At 41.8% G+C, this 21879-nt stretch overlaps 1 protein-coding gene across 1 annotated transcript in view; it reads right to left on the bottom strand.

Annotated features, from left to right (window-relative positions):
• Positions 1-21078, bottom strand: part of LOC137015427 (beta-1,3-galactosyl-O-glycosyl-glycoprotein beta-1,6-N-acetylglucosaminyltransferase 3-like) — a 31544-nt gene extending 10466 nt beyond the window's left edge. The window contains exons 1-2 of the mRNA XM_067380386.1: positions 19783-21078; positions 11380-11501 (exon numbers count right to left, since the gene is read on the bottom strand). Coding sequence (XP_067236487.1) covers positions 11411-11501; positions 19783-21014 — 1323 coding nt within the window. The 5' untranslated portion in view covers positions 21015-21078 and the 3' untranslated portion in view covers positions 11380-11410. The remainder of the gene's footprint in view (positions 1-11379; positions 11502-19782) is intronic.
• Positions 21079-21879: the final 801 nt, after the last annotated feature.

The following is a 21879-nucleotide window of genomic DNA, read 5'->3' as shown; positions in this document are numbered from 1 at the left end:
TTCTATTAATAGCTTTAATGACATGAAAGGAGCTTTTGTTGTTGTATGAAAATGTACATTATTTGACACTGTAATTTGTAAAACTTTGTTGGATGTACCTCTGCTAGGGGGGTCCGGGGGTATGCCCCCCGGAAGAAAATTTTGTACATTTTAAGGTTAAATGCATCAATCTGGTGCACTCTGGAAACTCAAAATTAAGAGCTTCAACCCATGTACAGTGTGCAAATTGAACAAAGAAACAGCATTGACTTGTACCTGGGCATTAAAAAGGGTTCAAACATTTTTTTACAATACTTTTGTACTCATTTCTTTTTAAAAGATATCCTTGCGCTTTTATTTTGATCACCAGATCACCAGCTGATCGCGTGCACAAATGCGCGCTCTTCTCTTTAAAACACGCAGCACAGACAGACTGTATAGTCTATATACTTAATCACTGTCTTTTGCTGTTTTATAAAGGCACAAAGCCATATCACAGTTTCGATTTTAGTTCGTTGGCAAACGTAGTATGTTTTAATCAGTTCATTATGAAACGGTGGCGGCAGCAGAGGGTCATTAATGGAAAACACTGAATGAATGTATAGCTGATAAATGTGCTAAAGTTGTCATATCGGTTGTTATATAACAAAACGTATATAACGTAACGTACTTACGTAACATCGGTTTCCTGAGAGATAAGGGAACGAGTATTGCGTTGCGAAGCTATGAGAAAACTCCTTTTCTCGAGAAAATAATGGCCATGCCAAAATAACGGCCATGCTGCGCGGCGCCGAGCTACGCGTCCGGTGTGCGACCCCCTTAAAGCAGAAGCAGCTTGGCCAGCGGCGGAGTGTGCATGATTCCGGGAGTGCTGAAGACGTTCTGTGCTTTGGCCGCTCTGCTCTGTATATTGAGTGCGCGCGCGCGGCCGGGGCTCTCTCTCACTTCTCACACGCAACTGACGTATCACGTGCAAGGTTTTCAGCCAGTCAACGATCAGAGAATACTGCAGTGAGAACGTTGTAAGGAGATGTAACAGCTGTGGGCCTTAAACTCCTCTCCTGTCATTAATACGCTGTGGTCTAGTCATCAACAGAAAGTAACGGATTGAGAGGGGAGAAGAATGGATTTTGGCGTGACATTTCTTGCGTGTGCGTGAGAGCGTGAGATTGATGCTGAAAGCGTGAGTGTCACGCCAGACGCGTGAGAGTTGGCAACCCTGGAGTTAATGAGATGAAATATCATTGAGATGATGTCCTGCTACTCATTATGAATCAGCTGATCAGGGGGCTCATTTATAAAACTTAGAGTGTGCATACGTTAAAATCAACAATCATATTTATAGTCTAAAATTGTCTTTGACGTGGAAAAGTGCTTAGCCCCATGCCAGTTTCTAAGCAGATGTATGCAAAATCTGAGCAATTCTTGCCATTCGCCATTCTCAAGTACAGCATTCGGAAGTTGACTGGTTACATTTTATATTTCAATGGCAGCATTTACAAGCCAGAGATTTGAAACCATTTAGCTGCACACAATTTTAAGATGTTTTGTGATTTATAAATTTCACATCTGGAAGAGAGGCTTATGCACGTTTTTGTGTGTAAGATTGATAATTGTAAGATTAAATGTAGGACGATTTCTACAAAACATTTTATAAATGAGGCCCCAGGGTCTCATTCACTAATAATTTCATGCACTATTCATATTTATACGCACATTTGTTCTAAACCTCGCTCTAATGATTTTGAATTTGGAGTATTCTAAATGAGCGACTGCATGCCTGAGGCATGTAATTTATAAGGGCATTATGCAATCCGCACACCCTTTTCTTTCGTTACTTGTCAAACATGATGTTCTAGCCTGAGAGCATGTGCAGCATGATCCCCGAGTAGGGGAGAGTGGGGTAAGATGAGACATTTTTTTACTTATGTGGTCCTCAAGATAAGGGAAAATGTGGCAGAAGTATAATGAAAGTAATTTCAGTATGTTTTCTATCATTTTCATACATCTATGACAAAGGGTTCTAAAAATATGGCTTCTTCTAAAAAAAGTGTTCCTCTGGCTCAATTTACCCCAGGTTAGGGGTAAGTTGATCCGAGTCAGTGGGTGGGTGTAAACTGACCATCTAACTGAATCTGAATCAAACCCATGTGGAATTTTAAAGATAATAAGTACCTATTTTAAAAAATTAATTTAATAATCAAATTTCCTTTTACAAATATTCTTTGTAAAAATACAGTAGTCAACATTTGAAGTGGATCAAAAAAGTTCATCAAAGTTGTCCAAAGATCTAAGTTGTCCTAAGAAGAAGGTTTTAGGACAGCTTCGATGAAAGGTTTTGATCCACTTCAAATGTTGACTACTATATTTTACAAACATTTATTTTTTTAAAGTTAACATAAAATCAACCAAATGAAGTTGAAATTTCAGTATCTTTAATTGTTTGCATTTCTGAAACATAAACATCAAAGTTGTAACCTTCCTATAACAGACTACACAGAGAATTTGTTGAATAAAAACTAAACAAGAATGATTAAATGTCTCTGAAACTAATAAACATTTTAGTCAAAAGGTTTGTTTTTAATCAAAGGCCATTAGAGACTACAGGTGGAAAGATATATATGATCCTCTGGTTCATATCAGAGAAGGATTTGGTGTACTTGTACACTGTTCCTATCAAATAAACTTGAAAATAAAGAAAAACTAAACCAGTTGTGTAGACCAGTTGTCACGCGCATTTTGTCAGTAAAGCCAGTTCCCCGATTGCTGCTAAATCACCATCACCTGCTTTCAAATGGAGCGGCATTTAATAGACAGAGCCGTAGTTCACTGACAAGCCACGCAATATCACGTTCATATTGCAGATGAATCACCTTCGATAATGAACGCGATATTGCGTAGCTTGTCAGTGATCTATGGCTCTGTCTATTAAATGCCGCTCCATTTGAAAGCAGGTGATAGCAATTTAGCGGTAACGTCTCAGGTTACGTATGTAACCATGGTTCCCTGAGAACAGGGAACGAGACTCTGCGCTGACTGCGCTATGGGGAACGTCCTCCGTGACCCGTGCTCGAAATGCCAAAAATCACCACACTCCAATCCTATTGGCCGGCGACAGCCTATCACGTCAAACGGCGCGAACCGTGACGTATAAAGGGAGCGCCTGGGAAAACAGCAGACATCTTCTTGTCTTTGATTGACTGTAGCAGGCATCCCGCAGCATGGCATGAAAGCGCAGAGTCTCGTTCCCTGTTCTCAGGGAACCATGGTTACATGCGTAACCTGAGACGTTCCCTTTCGAAAGGGAACTCCACTCTGCGCTGACTGCGTTATGGGGAACGATATACCCACGCCGCCATGCTAGAGGAGAATGCCAGTCCAAATGTCTGGACACACATCCAGCAGTTCCAGGGAAAAACCGGGGGCAGAACTCCAAGGCTTTCAGTGACAGCATTCCCTACGGCCAACAGCCCAAGCTGAGCCTAAAAGAGGCCTTCCGAAAAAAGCCTACCAAGGCTGCTCGAGCATCTGGAACCAACAGCCCGAGAGGGGGTGGTCCCTTTAAGGGAATGTGGCCAAGGAAGCCAAGGAACCAAAGGAACCTCGGCCAGTCACTCGGGGGAAAAAAATCCATCCAGCGAAGCGAAATCTGGCCTAGCCAACCTTGTCTGATATACAGAATCTCCAAGCGCAAACTCCAGAGAGGAGAGCAGGAAAGAGCGACTGCGAAAAGGCAGTAAGCAACTCAAACTGACACGCAGAGATGGGCATCCCGGAGAGCAGAACTCAGCGAAAAGCTCTGAACCCTCGTATGAGGGGAGTATAACCACTCATCCAAGGATCTACTCAGCCGTTAACAAGGTGCTGAGAAGGCTGTGCGCTAAAGGCCCCTGACCCAGGGGAGCACAAACCAGCCTGGGGGCCGGTCTAACGGGAGACTTCATAGAAGTTGTGGCAAGCTCCTAAAGCACTCGTCAGCATTGTCATGGAAACGGAGTGGATCCAATTGCCAGGAGGCGGAGTTGGGAAATGAGAGCCACCTGAGAGCCATCACTAGAGGAGGATATAAGCACAGCAGAAAGAAGCTTAGGGGGAGACTAGATCTCCCAAGGCCAGACTAACCATTTCTCTGGTTCCTTTCTCCTGCAGGCTCCAGTGACTGTTAAGGAAACCCGACTGCAGTTCGTCAACAAATTGACACACGTTCACTTCTGCACTGAAGCACCAGTTTCCCGGCTCCTGGGAACACCAGCACTAATTTCAAGTTTTGTCACTCAATAAAGGCCCCTTCGGGGTAATTTCACCACGCATTGAGTCTGGCCCTCTTTTCTCCTGCCACAAAGTCTACAACCATACCAGCTTAGGGAGCTAAGCACAATTACGCAGTTAACCCCGAGGGGAAGTACAAAGCTCAACCTAACAGACAGACTGTAAGGCGGGCACATAGTCATGGAGGCCGGGAAAAAGGGCCTACAACATAACCAGAGTTCACCAAAGAACTAGAACTGAAAGCAGACGGCGGTAGCCCAGGATGGCCTGTAGGGCCACACCCTATTGTATATCAAGGTGGAGCAAACACCAAAATATAACAGCTGCAAGTGCCCACGAAACAGCCCGTCCAACACAAACCAACGAGCAGTGCACTCGGAGAAGTACCTTCTACTCTTTAAGCAAGAGGAGTACAACATACGCCATCATGCGCTAAGGAAAGGCCCCGTGGGCCTATAATCCCAGCAGGCACGTGGCATTAGCTCGTGGCAGTGTTATCAGGGTTCAAGCTAAACAGACCGACTACACAGGAGGTCATAGTCAACCTGAGACCGGGCCAGCCGGCGAAACCATCCCTTTTTGTTGGTCAAAAGGTCAGCATGCTCCACAGGAGGCCTTTACGGCCTACCTGTCACACGCGACATCAGCCAGTGGGCACTAAAGTTCTAGAAGCAAAAATAGAATCTGTTAGATAGACAGAAAATATTTTAGCTCGACTAGAGCTAAAGGGAATAAACGCACAATTTACTCAGTAAAAACATTTTTTTTTTTTTTTTACTCTCAGCGAGAGGAGTACCAAGCTAAACTCCGACATGCTAGCAAAGGAAGGCCTAAAAATGGCCTGTAACCTTAAAAGCGTGCGGCGATAGCAAGTGCGTTTATACAACACTCAAGAGATACAGAAACCCATACAAGCTGTGCCAACATGCTAGGTAAAACATGAAAGGAGGCCTCAATGGGGGCCAACGACTTCCATAAACATCTGGCAACAACAGAGTAACGTATGACTCATCATGGAATGATGCCCGTACACGACCAGCATAGCTGGGCCAACAAGAAGCCATATAAGAGAGGCCTGGAAAGGCCTGCTACTCAAAAAACCATGTGGCACCAGCCCGTGGTCATGACAGGGCCCTAGCTACAAGGAAGGGCCAGTATAACCTAAAATGATAATTATAAGGGAACTAGCTACATAACCTGAGCCTGGGTATACACATTCCAGCAGGCAAAGTTAATATGCTAAACAGCGTGAGCGTAACCAGCATCGTAGACCAACAGCGCTGTATCCAAACAAGCTGCATACAGAGAGGCTAAAAAGGTAAATAGCCAACAATCAAACAGCAATGAACCCCAGATGCTGTGGTGCAAACGACCGGGAGAAATCGGTAAACAAAACTCCCTACACTCACCCTGAGTGTGCAATCCAACAGGTGAAACACAAACCCTAACCGGGGAGTACAACAACACCGTATTCATATATAGGGGCCGGATAAAGCCTGCTATCATAGAAAGCAGGTGTAACCTGTGGCAGCACAAGCACGCTCACATAACACGCCTGCATAAACATATGAAGGGGAAATATGAGCAAAAAACGGCCAGCAACTTCCTCAGAAGAAGGCCAGAACTAGGAACTATACAACCGCAGGGGGATAGTCATAACAGGGGGATGTAAACAAACATACACGTAACCTAGTTCTAGCCTAGCCGCTAGCTAAGGACTGTATGTAGACCACGCTACACTCGGGCTACAAATTCCAAACACACGGAGAAAGCAGCGTGAGTGACAGCATTAGGTGGCCGAAAAAACGGCCAACACATAACTGACAATAGCGAAAGCTAGTTCTGGCTATATACATTATCAGCCGAGAAACTACACCAACGCTAAACAACAAAGCGGCCATAAAAGGCCTGCCTATAACAGTCAGCCTAACATACAGTTATTTGCCCAAATAACCCCTTAAAAATATGAACAGATGACAACTATATGCACAGGAAGCTATACAGGCAAAGCAAGGTCTATATAACGAAAGAAAAATGGACCTGGCTTACCTCCTGCGGCTTGTAGAACGCAGATTCCTCCCCGATACGTCACACGGAGGGGAAAATCCAGAGTTCCAAAGCCCAAAAGCACTTTCACTATCAAGCCAGACGGCGGGCCGTCAGAAAAATATTCATCATAGGCCCACTACATCAGCCCGACTGTAAAGCCCGCAGCATATAGATGTCACAAAAACGCTACCGGGAGGCGAAGGAAGAGCGAGGACGAGAAAAAGCCCTCGCAAGAGAGGGGATCGATTACCGGCGCTGCTGGCGCCGCTCCTCAATCACCTCCCTCAGATCTTGCTTCTTCCTCCTAGCGTCTCGCCGTCTCTGCGACTTACTCCGAGGAGGAGGAGGCGCGCGAGCGGCGACACTTTCCCTCTGGGCCTGCCTCTGAGCCTCGGCTCGAGAAGGCCCGGGACCTCCCGGCTGTCTGGGCCCAGAGCTGGATCTGAGCGGGATGCAAGATCTAAATGCCGCGGAGCGCGTCTTCGCCTCCCTGAGCTTCTCAACCTCCACCTGCACGGAGGTGCCAAAAAGTTCAGTGGGCGAAACCGGGGCATCGAGGAGAAAATGTTTCTCTTTCTCCCCGATGTCCGCACAGTTGAGCCACAGATGCCGCTCAGTGGCCACCATGCCCGCCATAGATCGACCGATCGAGGCGGCAGTTTGTTTGGTGGCCCTCAGAGTGAGATCCGTGGTCCGACGCAACTCCGCGACCGCCTCAGCGGAAAGACCTTGACCCTGATCAAAATCCGTAAGCAGATCAGCCTGATACGCCAGGAGCACTGACATAGTGTGCAACGCAGCACCAGCCTGACCTGCAGCGGCGTAAGCCCTGCCATTCAAACGTGACGTCACCTTCAACGCTTTGGATGGCAGTGCCGGAGCTTTCAGTGTCGGTGCACTCCCTGTAGCGAGATAGTTCGCAAACGTCTCTTCCACAGGAGGCATCGACACATACCCGTGCTGGCCCAATGCCTCAATATCAGCGAAGTCAGCTCACTGATACTGATGCTGATGGATTCGGGCCGAGTACGGGTTCTTCCATGCCTTCTTGATCTCAGCATGAAGATCGGGAAGGAATAGAAGGCTCGCTGGAGTTGCCAGGTTATGAGTAGAGAGAAAACGGTCGTCTAACCTGCTGCGAGCGGGTTCCCTCCTCACGCGCTCCCAGGGCAGCTGCAGTCTGCTCGAGGCGCGTTCCATAACCTCCAGCAACTCAGAAAACGCCGCGCAGGGAGGCCTAGCGGGAGCCGCGGGCTCGCCCGCTTCTTCCACCTCGGCCATCTCCTGCTCCCCGGGGCCTTGAGCAAAGAGAGCACTCGCTCCTGGGTCTGAGGATGTTAAGGATACGACATCATCGTCATCCGCCAGAAGCGTGTCCTCGTCAGCCGCTTCAACTTGAGAAAGATTGACACCCCTCTCAAATTCCTCAGCGAGCTCCACCTGCGAGCCCCATGATTTCAATCGCCGCTGAGCCTCAGCACGAGCGGGGCCGGAACCACCAGGCAGCGGTGATGGCACCTCTCCCCTCGAGAAGAGGGCCAAACGAGAACGGAGCTTTCTCATAGGAAAACGCTCACAGTTAGCACAGGCAGCACCCTCGAGTACTGTCCGTGCGTGCTCCTCGCCCAGACAGAAAACGCACAAGTTGTGTGTGTCCTCCGGTGTCAGAAACCTGGGACAAGGATCAGCACACTTCCTGAACGATTTAGCAGACATACTAACTTTGGCAGAATGAAAAAGGAACGAGCAAAAGCAGTCGCTCAAAGACAAGAGGATGTCGGCTGTTTTCCCAGGCGCTCCCTTTATACGTCACGGTTCGCGCCGTTTGACGTGATAGGCTACCGCCGGCCAATAGGATTGGAGTGTGGTGATTTTTGGCATTTCGAGCACGGGTCACGGAGGACGTTCCCCATAGCGCAGTCAGCGCAGAGTGGAGTTCTCTTTCGAAAGGGAATCAGGGAACCGGCTTTACTGACAAAATGCGTGTGACAATCTCATGCGATATATCGTGCAGCCCTAGTTTATACTTCAGATTTAACTTAAATTCATTGCCTTATGGTGGGGTAAGTTAAAACTCTGGCTCAATTTACCCCACAACATTTAGCTCACTTTGCCCCATAGCTGCCATTTTAGGAAAAGCTAGCTAACTTACCAATTCAGAATAATATTTAGCTAAATGACTTGAATGGTTTTATACATTGCAAAATCACCAATATGCATCATAAATATTTTTAGACCTGGACAAATTTGCTTTTAACTTTTTACAAATTTTACTTTGACAAGCCAAAATTAAAGTAAATAAGTTATTTCCACTCCTTCCATGTGCTTCTCCATTTCACAGTCTGGCAGAAATGATGGGCGGTTCTAAAATATATGGTCATGGTACAATAAAATGGTATGGTTGCCAAGATACATCTTACTCCACTCCCCCCTAATGCCAAGAGTGCCATCCTCAAAACAAGTGTGACCGAGCTTTGTCTAAACACTTTTCAGATAATAAAATAATGCAAAACTCAGGCATTATATAAACAATGTCTTTTTATTCTACTTCACTCCACAACCATATGGCATAACACGGGTGCTCTCGTCTCCTCTGCGTGTGCTTCCCCCAAACTTTTCCTATGGCAAGCCCAGAGGGATAGAAGGTAATACACAAACACAACCCTATGGCCTTAACATCAGCTTCAAAAATTATCTGTTACACAAGTTCAAATGCATAAACACTTTTTATACAGACATTACAGACCTCTGATTAGGCAGCTGTACATACGCGTATCTGCGTCTTTATGCAGAGCTACCTCGCTGCTTGAGCAATATCCACCTTTTCTTACTCTTTTACTGAAAGGCCTATGTTTAAAATTTCATAACATGTTTATAAGGTCACCAAGTGTGTGTCATTTTTGCGTAGGAATGGTTTCTTTGTAATTTAGAATACCCTTTGAAACTAAATTTATTGATGAATCATGATTTGTTTGTGAAAACGTTCATACGCAGATTTGACGCACAAATTTGTGCGCACGTGAATAGGGCTGCACGATTTATCACGTGATTAGAAAAATAACATTGAAATCATGCTTAAACGATTTGGCTTAGTGCGATTATGAATACCAATAAGTATGGCTCCAAATGCTAATCCATCTGAAAGCACTGCGAGTTTGAGTCGCTTATAATGTACATTTGAAAAAACACCACAAGTCAAACATTTTTCCAGACATGAGAAGTATTTATTTACATCTTTCCAACAAAAGACAACATTTAATAACATGTTTTTACTCCAAACCCACTTCATAACAACAGTTGAGTGTCCTTCTGTGAGATGATGTGGCTTCTTACACAGAGTAAGGCAGTCGTGCATTTATTAGTCATGTTTAATCAATCAGTGTGTTTTAATCTTCTGTTTATTCAGCTACAGCGATAGTCAGTGCTTTCCAAAAAAGATATATCGCCCTCCGAAGGGCACTTCGGAGTTAAAAGCAATCATGGCCGCCATATTGAAGGGTCGTTCAGAATGAAGGATTTCAAAGGGTACCACTGATGGACACTTCAGGCCCCCATGATCCTTTACACAGTGTAGTTGTTTGTCGTCACAGAATGGGTACAGGAGGCTAGGAGTTCGATTTTACCTATAAATGTATGTATAGTATTTTTCTATACTACTGGAATATTTATACGAGTTAGATTTAGTACATTATTATGGTCAAAATGACATTATACTTCAACAAAAATACTTTACAGCTCCCTTTATCAGTCCGCTCAAATGTTTTAAATACATACACAATATATAATATGGTGCGATAAACCTAAAATAAATACAACTAAATCACAACAACAAAAAAGTCCATAGCCACAAACAGCACCACCTTTCTAGGATACAATAAGTAAGACTTACTAGACAAGACATACACTGAATTTATAAGAGGTGGCCAGCACCAATTAAAACAAAAATGGGGGAAATGAAGCTATATAGATTCTCACATCAGTAACAACACAAACTCTGGAATAAACATAATGCATTTAACTAAATTTAGAGCCTTGGATCAATTTTAGTTCATTCATGACAACTCTCGGAGTGGTTAAATTCAACCAGCATTATTGGCATAGGACATGAAGTATACATTGCTTGATTTTGGCGTACAAAATCTGCTACGTTGCTGCTGTTGCTGCTGAGCAAATACAATAATATGTTCAGCTTAGTCAAAAATAACAAACAAAGGAAAGGCTGCTGCAAGAACGGTAGACCCTCCGTAGCAGATCTTTACAGGTGGTGCTGGGGAGGAGGAGGGATAACAGAGCTTTCACATTGCACAGCATGTCGATCACAGGCTAGGGTACGATATATATGGTTGCGTGGATTTGGAAATACTTCTGATTGGCTGGTGCCATGGAGTAGAAGAATCAGCCAGTGTTCGGTTAGAGTTTCATGCCTGAACTCTGTATTTAATGCAAAAAGAATTCTCTTAAACAAAAATCACATTGATCAGGACGTCACATTTTCCTAAGTCCCCTCTAATACATCAAAGTACATTCTCACTTCCTTTAGAATTCCCATAAGAACAGTTCAACTTCCTGTTTGAACCTCTTTGTCACTAGGCTGGTCCATTCTTACAACACACCAGGTTCCAAACATTTCAAGAAATGATGTTAAAAATTTAACTTTAACAAGTTTAGCTATGTTACATTACAATTTAGCCAAAGAGAATTTTTAACTGGTTTCAATGTTTTAACCTTTAGCCAAATAACTAAGCCCATGCACTGACTCGATACAATGACAAATAAAGATATTAAAACAAACTAATATAGTAAAGTCTTTTCATTTATTGATCAATGCAAAGCTGAAAATATAAGAATCATGTGTGGCATAAATCCTGGCCATCACACAGCTGTTCAGTTTGTTTTGTGGAAATAATTACTATAGTTATCAGTTAGACCTGTTCGTTTCAGTGTAAAACAAAAATTCAGTTTGTTTTGACAACATTAAGGAATTAGTTAGGACTGCGTTTTGATCCTACCATTTTGTTCCAGTGCTTTTCAACAAATTAAAGGGTTAGTTCACCCCAAAATGAAAATTCTGTTATTACTCACTCATGTCGTTCCACACCCGTAAGACTTTTGTTCATCTTTGGAAGACAAATGAAGATCTTTTTGATGATACAATGTTGTCACATTTCCTTCCATAGAGTGCCTTTGTAACTACCACTTTGACGCTTCATAAACAGAGATCAGAAAAAGAATCCATATGAATTAAGCAAAAGTATTAGTCAAATTTTTTAATTGATTGCTTGCTATGATTGCGTAGGGTTGCGTCTGTTGTGTAGAGACGGAAACATGAACATTTTGCTTTCTCATGTCACTATCTTTAAATATGCAACTTCACCAGCTAATAAATGCATAAGTGATGATATGATGATCAAATAGATGGCAACAATCATGACATTAAACATTTGGGTCGGATATGTACTGTACTGTAGTGTTCCATCTAGAAAAGGAAATGGCAAAAGAAGATGGGAAAAGAGCTTGAGGTAAGCAGTTTTAAGTTTTAGCACCATGTCTTGATTTCATGTCGCATTTTCATTGGCTGGTCAGTAGACGTAGGTTGTAGCAGCAAACACACTGTGCATTGATCATGCTGAATTTCTGACACTGTCAAAAAATTATCATTGGTTATCTTTGGTCGAAAGACCGGGAAAATGGCCGTCTTTAAACCTCTCTCACTGTACGACATAGAACCACCGATTAACAGCCACGATCACTGAAATCGGCACAATTGTTTCACGATGGCAGTCTTTCGTTTGGGATAGCTAAAAATCGAACAGTGTATACTGTTCGGTTTCTCGCACAAACCAATCGTTTAATGTCTTAAGACATCAATGTGTCGTCTCGAGACGCAGGGTTTAATTTGGATTTGTCTGTGCATGTTTTTTTTACTCTCATAGATTTTGTTACCATTGACATGCATTATATGACTGCAGACTGCAACCGGTGGAGTTAAAAATCATCATTTGTGTTGTAGTGAATTCCAGGGCCCAGTTTACAGCCGGGCCCCTCTCTCTCCGTAACAGTGGACAAAGGTTTGCTACATTTTGAATGGATCTCGGTGGACTAACACAAACAAACTGTCCAACGCCATCAGATAAAGATGTAAGGACAACATCCAGACCTCTCTTAGAGGGTAAGAAGAAGACCTCTTGTACAAAGCTTGACAAGGACAGGACTTCTCATTGGTCCACAGGTAGTTACTGCCCTTCACCCATCTAGACACTACTTCCTAAGGTTGGCCAGAGACTGCCATAAAAATTCCTCGGGACCTTAGCAGCAATGGGTGAAACAAAGAGAGATCACAAAGATCCATCCGAATCCATTCAAAACTATGTTTGAAAACCTTAGAACTGGTGCAGACTACACATCCATTTCATACTTATTCACAGAAATAAGTATTCTCAGTGACAGCTATTTGTAGTGCAACCTCTGACGCAAATTTAGCTGTTAATGTACAATTGAATGACAGTTCAATCTTTTTCCATCATGTTTAGTCTCTATTTGTTTAGAATATTGCCAAAGGTATTCTGGTGGTGGTTTGGAAAGTGAGAAATGCGTTGGTAAACTTTTGTGCTTTATGCAAATGAGTTCCACAGGAGAAAGAAGAGTGGGTCACACTCTGTGTGTCCCCTCTGATGCCAGCAGCCAATTACAGCACTCGAATGGAGAAGCACCAAAATGCAATCTCCTCCTCATCGGAAAGGGATAAAGGTACCCTTTCTACCGACACTCCTTGTTCTGAGTCTGCCCTTGAAAGGGGGAAGACGTAACAGATATTGTTCCGAGTCCCGGCTTGTGAAGCTGAGACACAACAGATACATCGTTCTGAGTCTCCCATCGGGTGAGACATAACAGATATTGTTCTGAGTCCCGGCTTGCGAAGCTGAGACACAACAGATACACGGTTCTGGGTCTTAACTCTGTAAGGAGTGAGACATTAACAGATACAACACCGTTCTGAGCCTCTGGTCCATCCAGAGAGACAACAACAGGTCCCATGATCTGAGTCTACAGCTTGTGAGGCAGCAACAGAGATGACCACGCTCTAAGCCTCCAGCTTGTGTGGAAAGAGACATCAACAAACACTACGTTCAGAGTTTCCGTCCGTGAGACAGTGACGACATCTGCAACAAGGTTTAGCTCAGGAGAACAAACCTTCACTCCCAAAGTACCTTTGTCTGCGTGTTCCAGATTGTTAAGGACCTTCTGCACCTACACCAGGGCCTCATCTGCGTGTTCCAAATTTTAGGTCCCTTTCGTGCTCCAGGACATCAGCATCCCACAGACCTTCGTGTTCAAGATTGTTGAAACAGATTCTGGCTCCTCTCCCCACTGCATTGTCACCCAGCACAACCAGTGGAAGACGTCATCAGACTCGAACAAGTGGAACGTAAATATCACTTAACCAAACCTCTTTCCAAAGACCTTGGCATTGTTGTATATTATCAGTATATAGTTTCCTAATTCCTATTAGATTCAATATAGCTGATGTTAGTCAATAACAAATAATCTCTCGTTTATTTGCTTGTTACATAATAAGGTTCTCCACCTTATTATTTTCAGAGAAACAGTTTATGTTTCCATAAGATAACGTAACTCTTCCATAGCCACACCCAACTTAATCACTTGTATTCTATGTATCTTATGCACTTTATTCCTTTATCATTCATGGTATTCATTTAGTAGTCGTGTTAGTTATTCTTGTTTATCTTTTGTTTTACACTTGTGTCTTCCTTGTGCTGATAATACAGAAAAGGCTCTACAAGTTAACAATTTCACCAATCTTTCAGATAAATCAGCTGACCACTTTACATTAATTCTAAATGAATGAAAGCCACTGTTAGGAGTGAAAGACCCTGACTGGTGCCCTGAACTAGGGAAAGGGGGGGAAAGTGGTTATCTGATGTACTCATAACCACACCTTAAGAGACGTGTGATCCAAAATCACAACGTCAGCGGTGATGTGATTACCAATCCCTATTTTACTTCACGTCCTTGGATGGACAAAGTAAAAATCACTACAGTGTTTTCCTGAAGAAACAAAGTCACCTACATCTTGGATGCGCTGGGAGTAAGCAGATAAACATCAAATTTTCATTTTTGGGTGAACTATCCCTTTAAACATTATTTGAAGTACATACGGAGTGACTGAACCAATCTTTGTCATAGAATACGCTTGTTTGTGCACACAGAGTTCACAGTTTGAAAGTTCTTGTGTCCATTTATTTATTTACAAGATCTGAGGTGGTGTTTTCATTACAGCTAAAAAGCTGGGAGCACAGAATGATATTCAAACTCACAGTAGATGCTTTTAACATTAAATAAAGCACATAAACAGTACCTGATATTATCATTGCTACTTTGTGTTGCTGTTCCAGCCGTCACGGCTGGTTAGGGCAAAAACTCTGATTAACCTGGAAAAGATACCTTTTATCGCGTGTTGTGGCGTCGCATTGCATGTTTTTAGGACACGGTGTTAAGTGCCAGCGCTCTCCATGCAGCGCACAGCCTCTTGTGTCAAAATAAACAGCATGATCAGTGATTCTGCCTCTAGATACTACTCTCATACAGGACCTTCTCAGCCGCTCCAGCCTCCCCATATAACTCCAGCAACGGACACAACCCAGAACAACTATTGGCATGTATTTTTGCCGATAACCGATTGTTCCAACAATCACCTATCGGTGCCGATTAACCGGCAAAACCGAGATGCTTCACATTAGTGAATAAATGCATAGATTTACCACTCGGAATCTCTAATGATCTGGCTGTAGAACTTTAGTTAATTGTGTCACAGGTTCCGGGTTCTAATCCGCCTTCATATAGTTTTTTTTTTTTTTTTTACTCATTAAAATCAAAGATGTTCATCAATGATTATATATCAAGAGCAGGGACACGTTTGTGTGCATTTGGTTTTGTGATTTCACCGGAAAGAATAGAGTCTCTGCAATGGCATTAAGCGATAGATTGACGCACACATGTATGTGAAGACGTGTGCACGAGCCAAAAGCTATTGGCTATTGGTACCAGGTTACTGAAACCCTATTGTAATTGTTAGGATTTTTAATACGGGTGTCGCATCCACCAACTGCGAGTGCCCTTGCATGCCAGCAGAGGGCACTTTTTTCACTGACACTACACACAACATGGACTTGGTTTCCCACAATGCTTTGTATGTCATCTGTGTAACCATGCATGTCTCGCTCCCTATATAAGCCTGTTCTATTGATTGTCTCTTTACGAAGAGATCCTGGTCCTTGATATCTGCCTGTATCTTGGTTTTGCCGTTCCAGTTTTGCCCTCTGGTCTTGTTTGGACTGATTTACTGTGCTCTGACCTTCTGCCTGTTTAATGGACTACAACTTTGGATTGTGTTAATAAACTGCAATTGGATCTTGTCTTGTTGTTGCTCAGTGCCACAACATCCAACACCACCAAATCATTACAACGGGTGTGGCCAAGTGTACCCAAAAGCCTATCATTCCTAAACAAATACACTTGAAAGAACATTTTGTTTAGGACTGACAGGCATTTGGGTACACTTGGGCATGTCCGTTTTCTAAATTACCCTGTTACAATGCTATAAAGTTCAGCATGATTTGATAATTATTTACTTGGAGAGTCAAACAGGAGTTTCGTTCTGATTGTCCTAGGTTAACCTTGTCTGTTGTTGTGTTCATGCCTATAAGGAGTTATTCACTCCTTAATGCTTTGATTTGGATGATGAGACCATACTTTCCTTTGTTTTAAGTTGGCCTAATCCCCTAGACTTGATATATATGTTACAGTGAGCATAAGTTACAGTTATATAAATATATATATAAGTTACAGTTGGATCTCGTGTTCTGCAGTGAGGACTATCTTGTTTTTTTTTTTTTAGTATATGTAGAACTGTGTTGTGTGGAGTCTTTCGTTTACGATCGTCAAACTCTTTTAGAAATTCGAAAACAGAGTTTATATATTCACGATACCAACCTGGGATGCACCATCAACAAAACGCATGGGAGCCCCGTGTACGACATCCCGGACTTCCTTTGGCGGTGGCCGCTGGAGCCTGCACCGAGAAGGCGCCGGCGAAGACGGGGTAAACGCAGTGGATTGGTCGTCAAATTAAAGATCTGGCTACGAGATGGCGTCGCCGCAAACGGGCCCTTGAGGAATTATTCAGGTCGCTATGTGTTTCTGGCAAGGCCGTCCCACTCATCTCGCTGGCTAAACTACATAAAATCAGCCCCCTGGGCCTCTCCTGACTCCATCGGTTTTCCTCTCAAGGAACTCTACCGACGGCCTATAATTGGTGGAGGAGTCAATAACTGGAGGAGTCAATAGCTTGAACCTCCAATCCCTGTGGAAATCTAACGACTCAGTAACGCTGTGCTCCCAGATGATGGCGTTATTAAACGCCCAATCCCTGGTAAATAAAACATTCAGTTTAAAGGACTTTATATCAATGCGGAATCTGGACTTTTTGTTTGTTACCGAAACATGGATAAAAGCAGGGGACCAAAGCCCTTTTTCTGACCTTTTACCAATTGACTATTGTTTTTATAGCTCTCCACGCCTCTCTGGTAGAGGTGGTGGGTTAGCTGTTATTGCTAAGCAATGTTATAAACAGAAATGTCGGATACTTTCATCTATCTCTTATTCAAGCTTTGAAGCACAGATTTTGCTATTTGATTGGTCAGCTCCAACTGTTTTAGCACTATTATATCGATCTCCTCATCTATCCAAAGGTTTTAATGAGGAATTTTCTGAGTTTGTTGGTGACCTCATTACTAAACATGAACGGATCCTTTTACTAGGGGATTTTAACATTCATCTGTGCTGTCCTTCTAAACCTCTCACATCTGAATTTCAGAATGTTATTGACTCCTTCAACTTAATACAATGGGTTAAACATCCCACACATATTCGAGGACATACATTGGATTTAATTCTATCCGCTGGATTGATGATCACCGACACTGAAATTATTGAAACTCTAATTTCTGATCATTTTCCTATTGTTTTTAAATTGGACTTTTCCTCAACTCCCCTCAAAATCGAAAAAGACCTAAGAAGAGCCCGGGTTTACACCCCCTCTTTCACTGAGGATTTCACTAGGTGCTATAAGGAATCCTGCTCTACACTTGTGACTGAGCCCTCCTTGACTGTTTTTGATGTTGAAAAACATTTTCTTACTCTAAACAATGTCTGGACTGAGATATTAGACTCTATTGCACCTTATAAATTTTTTAGCCTAAACCCAAATTTGTGCCCTGGATCAATCAAGATATCCGCTCTCTGAGGAAAGAGTGTAGAAAGGAGGAAAGAACCTGGAAAAAAAAATAAACTTCCAGTTTCTTATGACATTCTTAAGGACTGCTTAACAAGATATCAGAACACAGTCAAGAGGGCCAACATGCTTATTTTTCGGATCTCATAGAGAAACACCATCACACTCCAAAAACACTTTTTTCTGTTATAAACTCTGCATTGAACCCTCCTGTTAATAATTTTCATAACCCTTCCATTTCTCTCTGTAATGATTTCAGGTCTTATTTTGAGGTCAAAGTTGCAACTCTGAGAGCTCAAATTCAGGTTTCAAATAGTAAACCTTTGATAACTGCTGCTCCGTCTTACAGCTTATCCTGTTTCTCTGAATTCAGTCAAAGAGATTGCAGCTAAGCTAAAACCATCCCCTGCTCCTCAAGATATTATTCACCCCCGATATTTAAGGTTGTTGCTTGACACAGTAGGTCCAGAGCTGGTCTCTTTTTTAAATAAATGCTTGAAATTGGGAGAAATCCCTAATTCTTTAAAAACAGCTACGATTACACCTATTCTTAAAAAACCTAACCTTGATGCTTCTATTTGATCAAACTACCGACCGATTTCTGTATTGCCTTTCCTATCTAAACTACTGGAAAAGATTTTACTTAATCAACTTCAGTCTTATATAGATGACAATCATATTCATGAGATCTTTCATTCAACATAGCTACATAGTACTGAGACAGCACTGGTAAAAGTTCTTAATGATATTTTAATGGCTACAGACCTGGGTGATTCTGTGATTTTAGTTATGCTGGATTCATCTTCAGCTTTTGATACTATAGATCATGATACTCTCATCTCTCGGCTAGAACATTATGTGGGTTTAGGAGGTGAAGTCTTACATTGGTTTAAATCCTTTTTTACTAATCGCAGTTTTTCTGTTAAAATTGGTAATTTTACTTCCTCTCCGGGGAATTTAACCTGTGGAGTTCCTCAGGGCTCGATTTTATCTCCTATGCTATTTTCTCTATACCTTCTTCCTCTGGGTTCTATCTTTAGGAAGTATGATGTATCTTTTCATTGTTATGCAGATGATCTGCAAATTTACCTGCCTGTGTCTAAGAGAAAACCTTGTGCTTTAAACTCTCTGCACGCTTGCTTAAATGAGATAAAATCGTGGCTCTCTACGAACTTCCTCTTCTTAAATTCTGATAAAACTGATATTATCGTTTTTGGCCCTTCAAGTGCCAAAACATATCATCATCCTGATCTCCAGTCGCTCTGCTCCACTGCAGCTCCCCATGTTAGAAACCTTGTGCTTATATTCTATACTAATCTGTCATTTGACAATTCAAATTAACTTTTTTTTTTTGACTTGGCTTTTAATTGAATTTGTTATGTTTGGTTTAGGTTTTTAAGTTTTTATGCTCCACTACCTTGCTATCTGATTGACATGGTTTTCTTGCTTTTTTCTTTTTTGAAGTATGATGTGTTTTTATGTTTCATTACTTTATTTTATTGTATGTTTGATTCTGTTGTCACTTTGGAAGATTCTATCTTGCTTAAAGCGCTTTATAAATAAAATAACTTGAACTTGAACTTGCTCCCCGATCTAGAGCTGCTTCTGTGTATAGGCCCAAGGAGGTGATCACAAAGGATGTGCTCGAATTTGAGGAACTTTGAGGTACTTCATGTCAAGGAATTGGTGCAAGACAAGATTCAGGCTGATAAAAACTCACTTGTGCCGCTACTAGTTCCTGTTGAAGTGAACTACGAAGGACTGATTGTAGTTGCATCAGTATTTATATAGTGAAAGGTTTCATTTTCTAACTATAGGTAGTTTAAATATTGATCTATTAATGTTAAAAGTTATTACCAAAGGTTTATATGAAGTATTAATTGTAACACAGAGCTTCTTTAAAGTGTACAAATCATTTTTAAATGTAAATTTATCATTTCATTTAAAAGAATTTATTTCAAGTATTTTAAAGTTTTCATCATCCTATTAATATAACTTAGAATATATACATGTTTATAATATACTTTATTATATTTATATTCATATTCATAAAAAGATTAACACAATATTTAGAAAAATATACAAATAGTTACTGTACCTGTCATTAAAAACATCACAAAATAATGTCAGATTTATCAACTGTTAGTAATGATCGACTATAAATAGCTTTGTACCTTAAAAAAGCCTCCATACATTTGATAGCTACATCATCTACTTCTGGATCAAACTTGTTTGCCAAAAGATGGTGTTGCCTCACAATCCATTTCAAGTCCCCAGCTCCATAGACACACACCGCCCGTCTGTGCGTCCCAGTGCATGGTGGGTAGGGAGCCCCACTCTTTAGATCTCCTTCATGGTAGCTCCATTTAACTAGACGAGCAATTGCGTTCATGTCCGATTGCTCGTACTTTCTGTTTGAAGGGTTGGATCCTGGTACTGAAGGCATCCGCTGTAACGTAGCCCACATGTGTTCATCTGGACTGTATGTGTCTTTCTCCCATTCCATGAATTCTTGAACCTCTTTGCTTTTGAAAATGTGATCCACAAACTCTCTTGAAACCACAAAGTAAGCATTTCCTGAGAACATAGGGCTCTTAATTGGCGGAGGTGACTTTTTAACAATGGTCCGAGTCACAACGTTCGTAACATTGTGATGATACTGCCAGCGCCCCTTTTTGGAGTCTACAGACTCTGACTCCATACTGTTCCTTCCATTCAGGTGTTTTAGAGACTCAACTATTTCTGCATTGGTTTTGATGGGGAAATCAGTGCCACAGGTGTTGAGCAGATACCTCCACTGGACAGGTGACTTGAGCAGATCCTGCATGCAGTTGATGTCCGCTTGAACTCGAGACCAGGAGGCGTAGATCACATTCTCCAGTTTGCTGGCCACAAACACATTTGTCAGGCAGGACACAATGGCCCTAACTGCTTCTTTAAAGATCTCAGGAGACCTCTGGTCCACATGAACACAGTACACATTGTCAGGAGTATAAATGGCCCTTAAGAGCCTTTCAAACATCTCAATCTTCTCATGGATTACCATGGAGTAAGCAATAGGGAAATCTTTCTCCTCTTTACTGAGAGAAACTGTCAGAAACCCTCTGTCTCGGATGTAGGAAGGACAATCCTTGGTTGCGGTGAGATAGAATGACTCGGATAGCAGAGATGTTCTTTTTTTCGAGGTCAGGAGCTTCCTGAAAATGTCCTTGTCCACTCCGTCCATGTCTCCTTGAATAATAGCAGAACAAGCCTGTAGTTCTCCAACATCCTGCTTTAGTAAGTTTTTCAAGACCAGCTCTTTCTTAGGAGGACAATTTGTCATTCGTCTTGTATAGATCAGCAAAAAGAGGGACATTGAAATGATGGAGATTATTTTCAGAATCCTCTGATTTTTAAATCTCATGTTCAATGATCATTTTCCAGAAACAACTGCCAAGGAACCTGTACCAGTGAGGTTTGAAACAGCCTATTTTGTGGCAAGATACCAAATCTAATACAAAGGAGAAGGGCGGACTTCCGCAAAAGAGATGAATAATCATTACACAGTGGTGACATGGATATCATAATCCGATATTGCAGTCAATAAAAAATATCATTAAATAACACCCAGGCACTGAACACAGAAACAGCCAGGCATAAGAACAGTTTCTTCCCTCAGGCAATCCATCTCATGAACAGTCAATTCCCCCACTTGGCAATAAACATGTGCAATACACAACACTATTTATATATTTAAAACAGACTTCTTATTTACATTTTCTTGCATTAGTACATAACCTATACCTGTATATACATATACCATCTATTGTCTATTTTTGTAAATTTTATTTTTGTTTTTAATTGTATAATATTATATACCTATTTACTTATTCTATTTTCATTCTTTTTATTATCTGTGTCTTGTCACTGTCATTCGTTTGTGCTGTGGAAGCTTCTGAGACCAAAACAAATTCCTCCTATGTGTAAAAATACCTGGCAATAAAGCTCTTTCTGATTCCCAACTTTATACACTTTTTGTACACCAAAGATGTTCTGAAAACAAATTCATTTTGCAAAACTGTAAAGGAGATTTAGAGTAACAATTAAAATATTGTATCACATCTTACACTAGCCTTTAAATCTGTTGGTCACTTTGAGGATGCTGTTTGTTTTATGTTTTTGTTACTAGATACGACACTGGTTTAATATTCTTTAACTTCAAAGGCTTTTGTATTACCAGTCTAGCTTTTATAGTAATCTATAGACTGTTTTGAAGTTTCAGTATATAA

The sequence above is a fragment of the Chanodichthys erythropterus genome, chromosome 24, assembly GCF_024489055.1.
Source record: "Chanodichthys erythropterus isolate Z2021 chromosome 24, ASM2448905v1, whole genome shotgun sequence".
Classification (NCBI taxonomy): Eukaryota; Metazoa; Chordata; class Actinopteri; order Cypriniformes; family Xenocyprididae; genus Chanodichthys; species Chanodichthys erythropterus.
The sequence above is the reverse complement of the archived record's forward strand: the minus strand, read 5'-3'. Positions and strand labels throughout refer to the sequence as shown.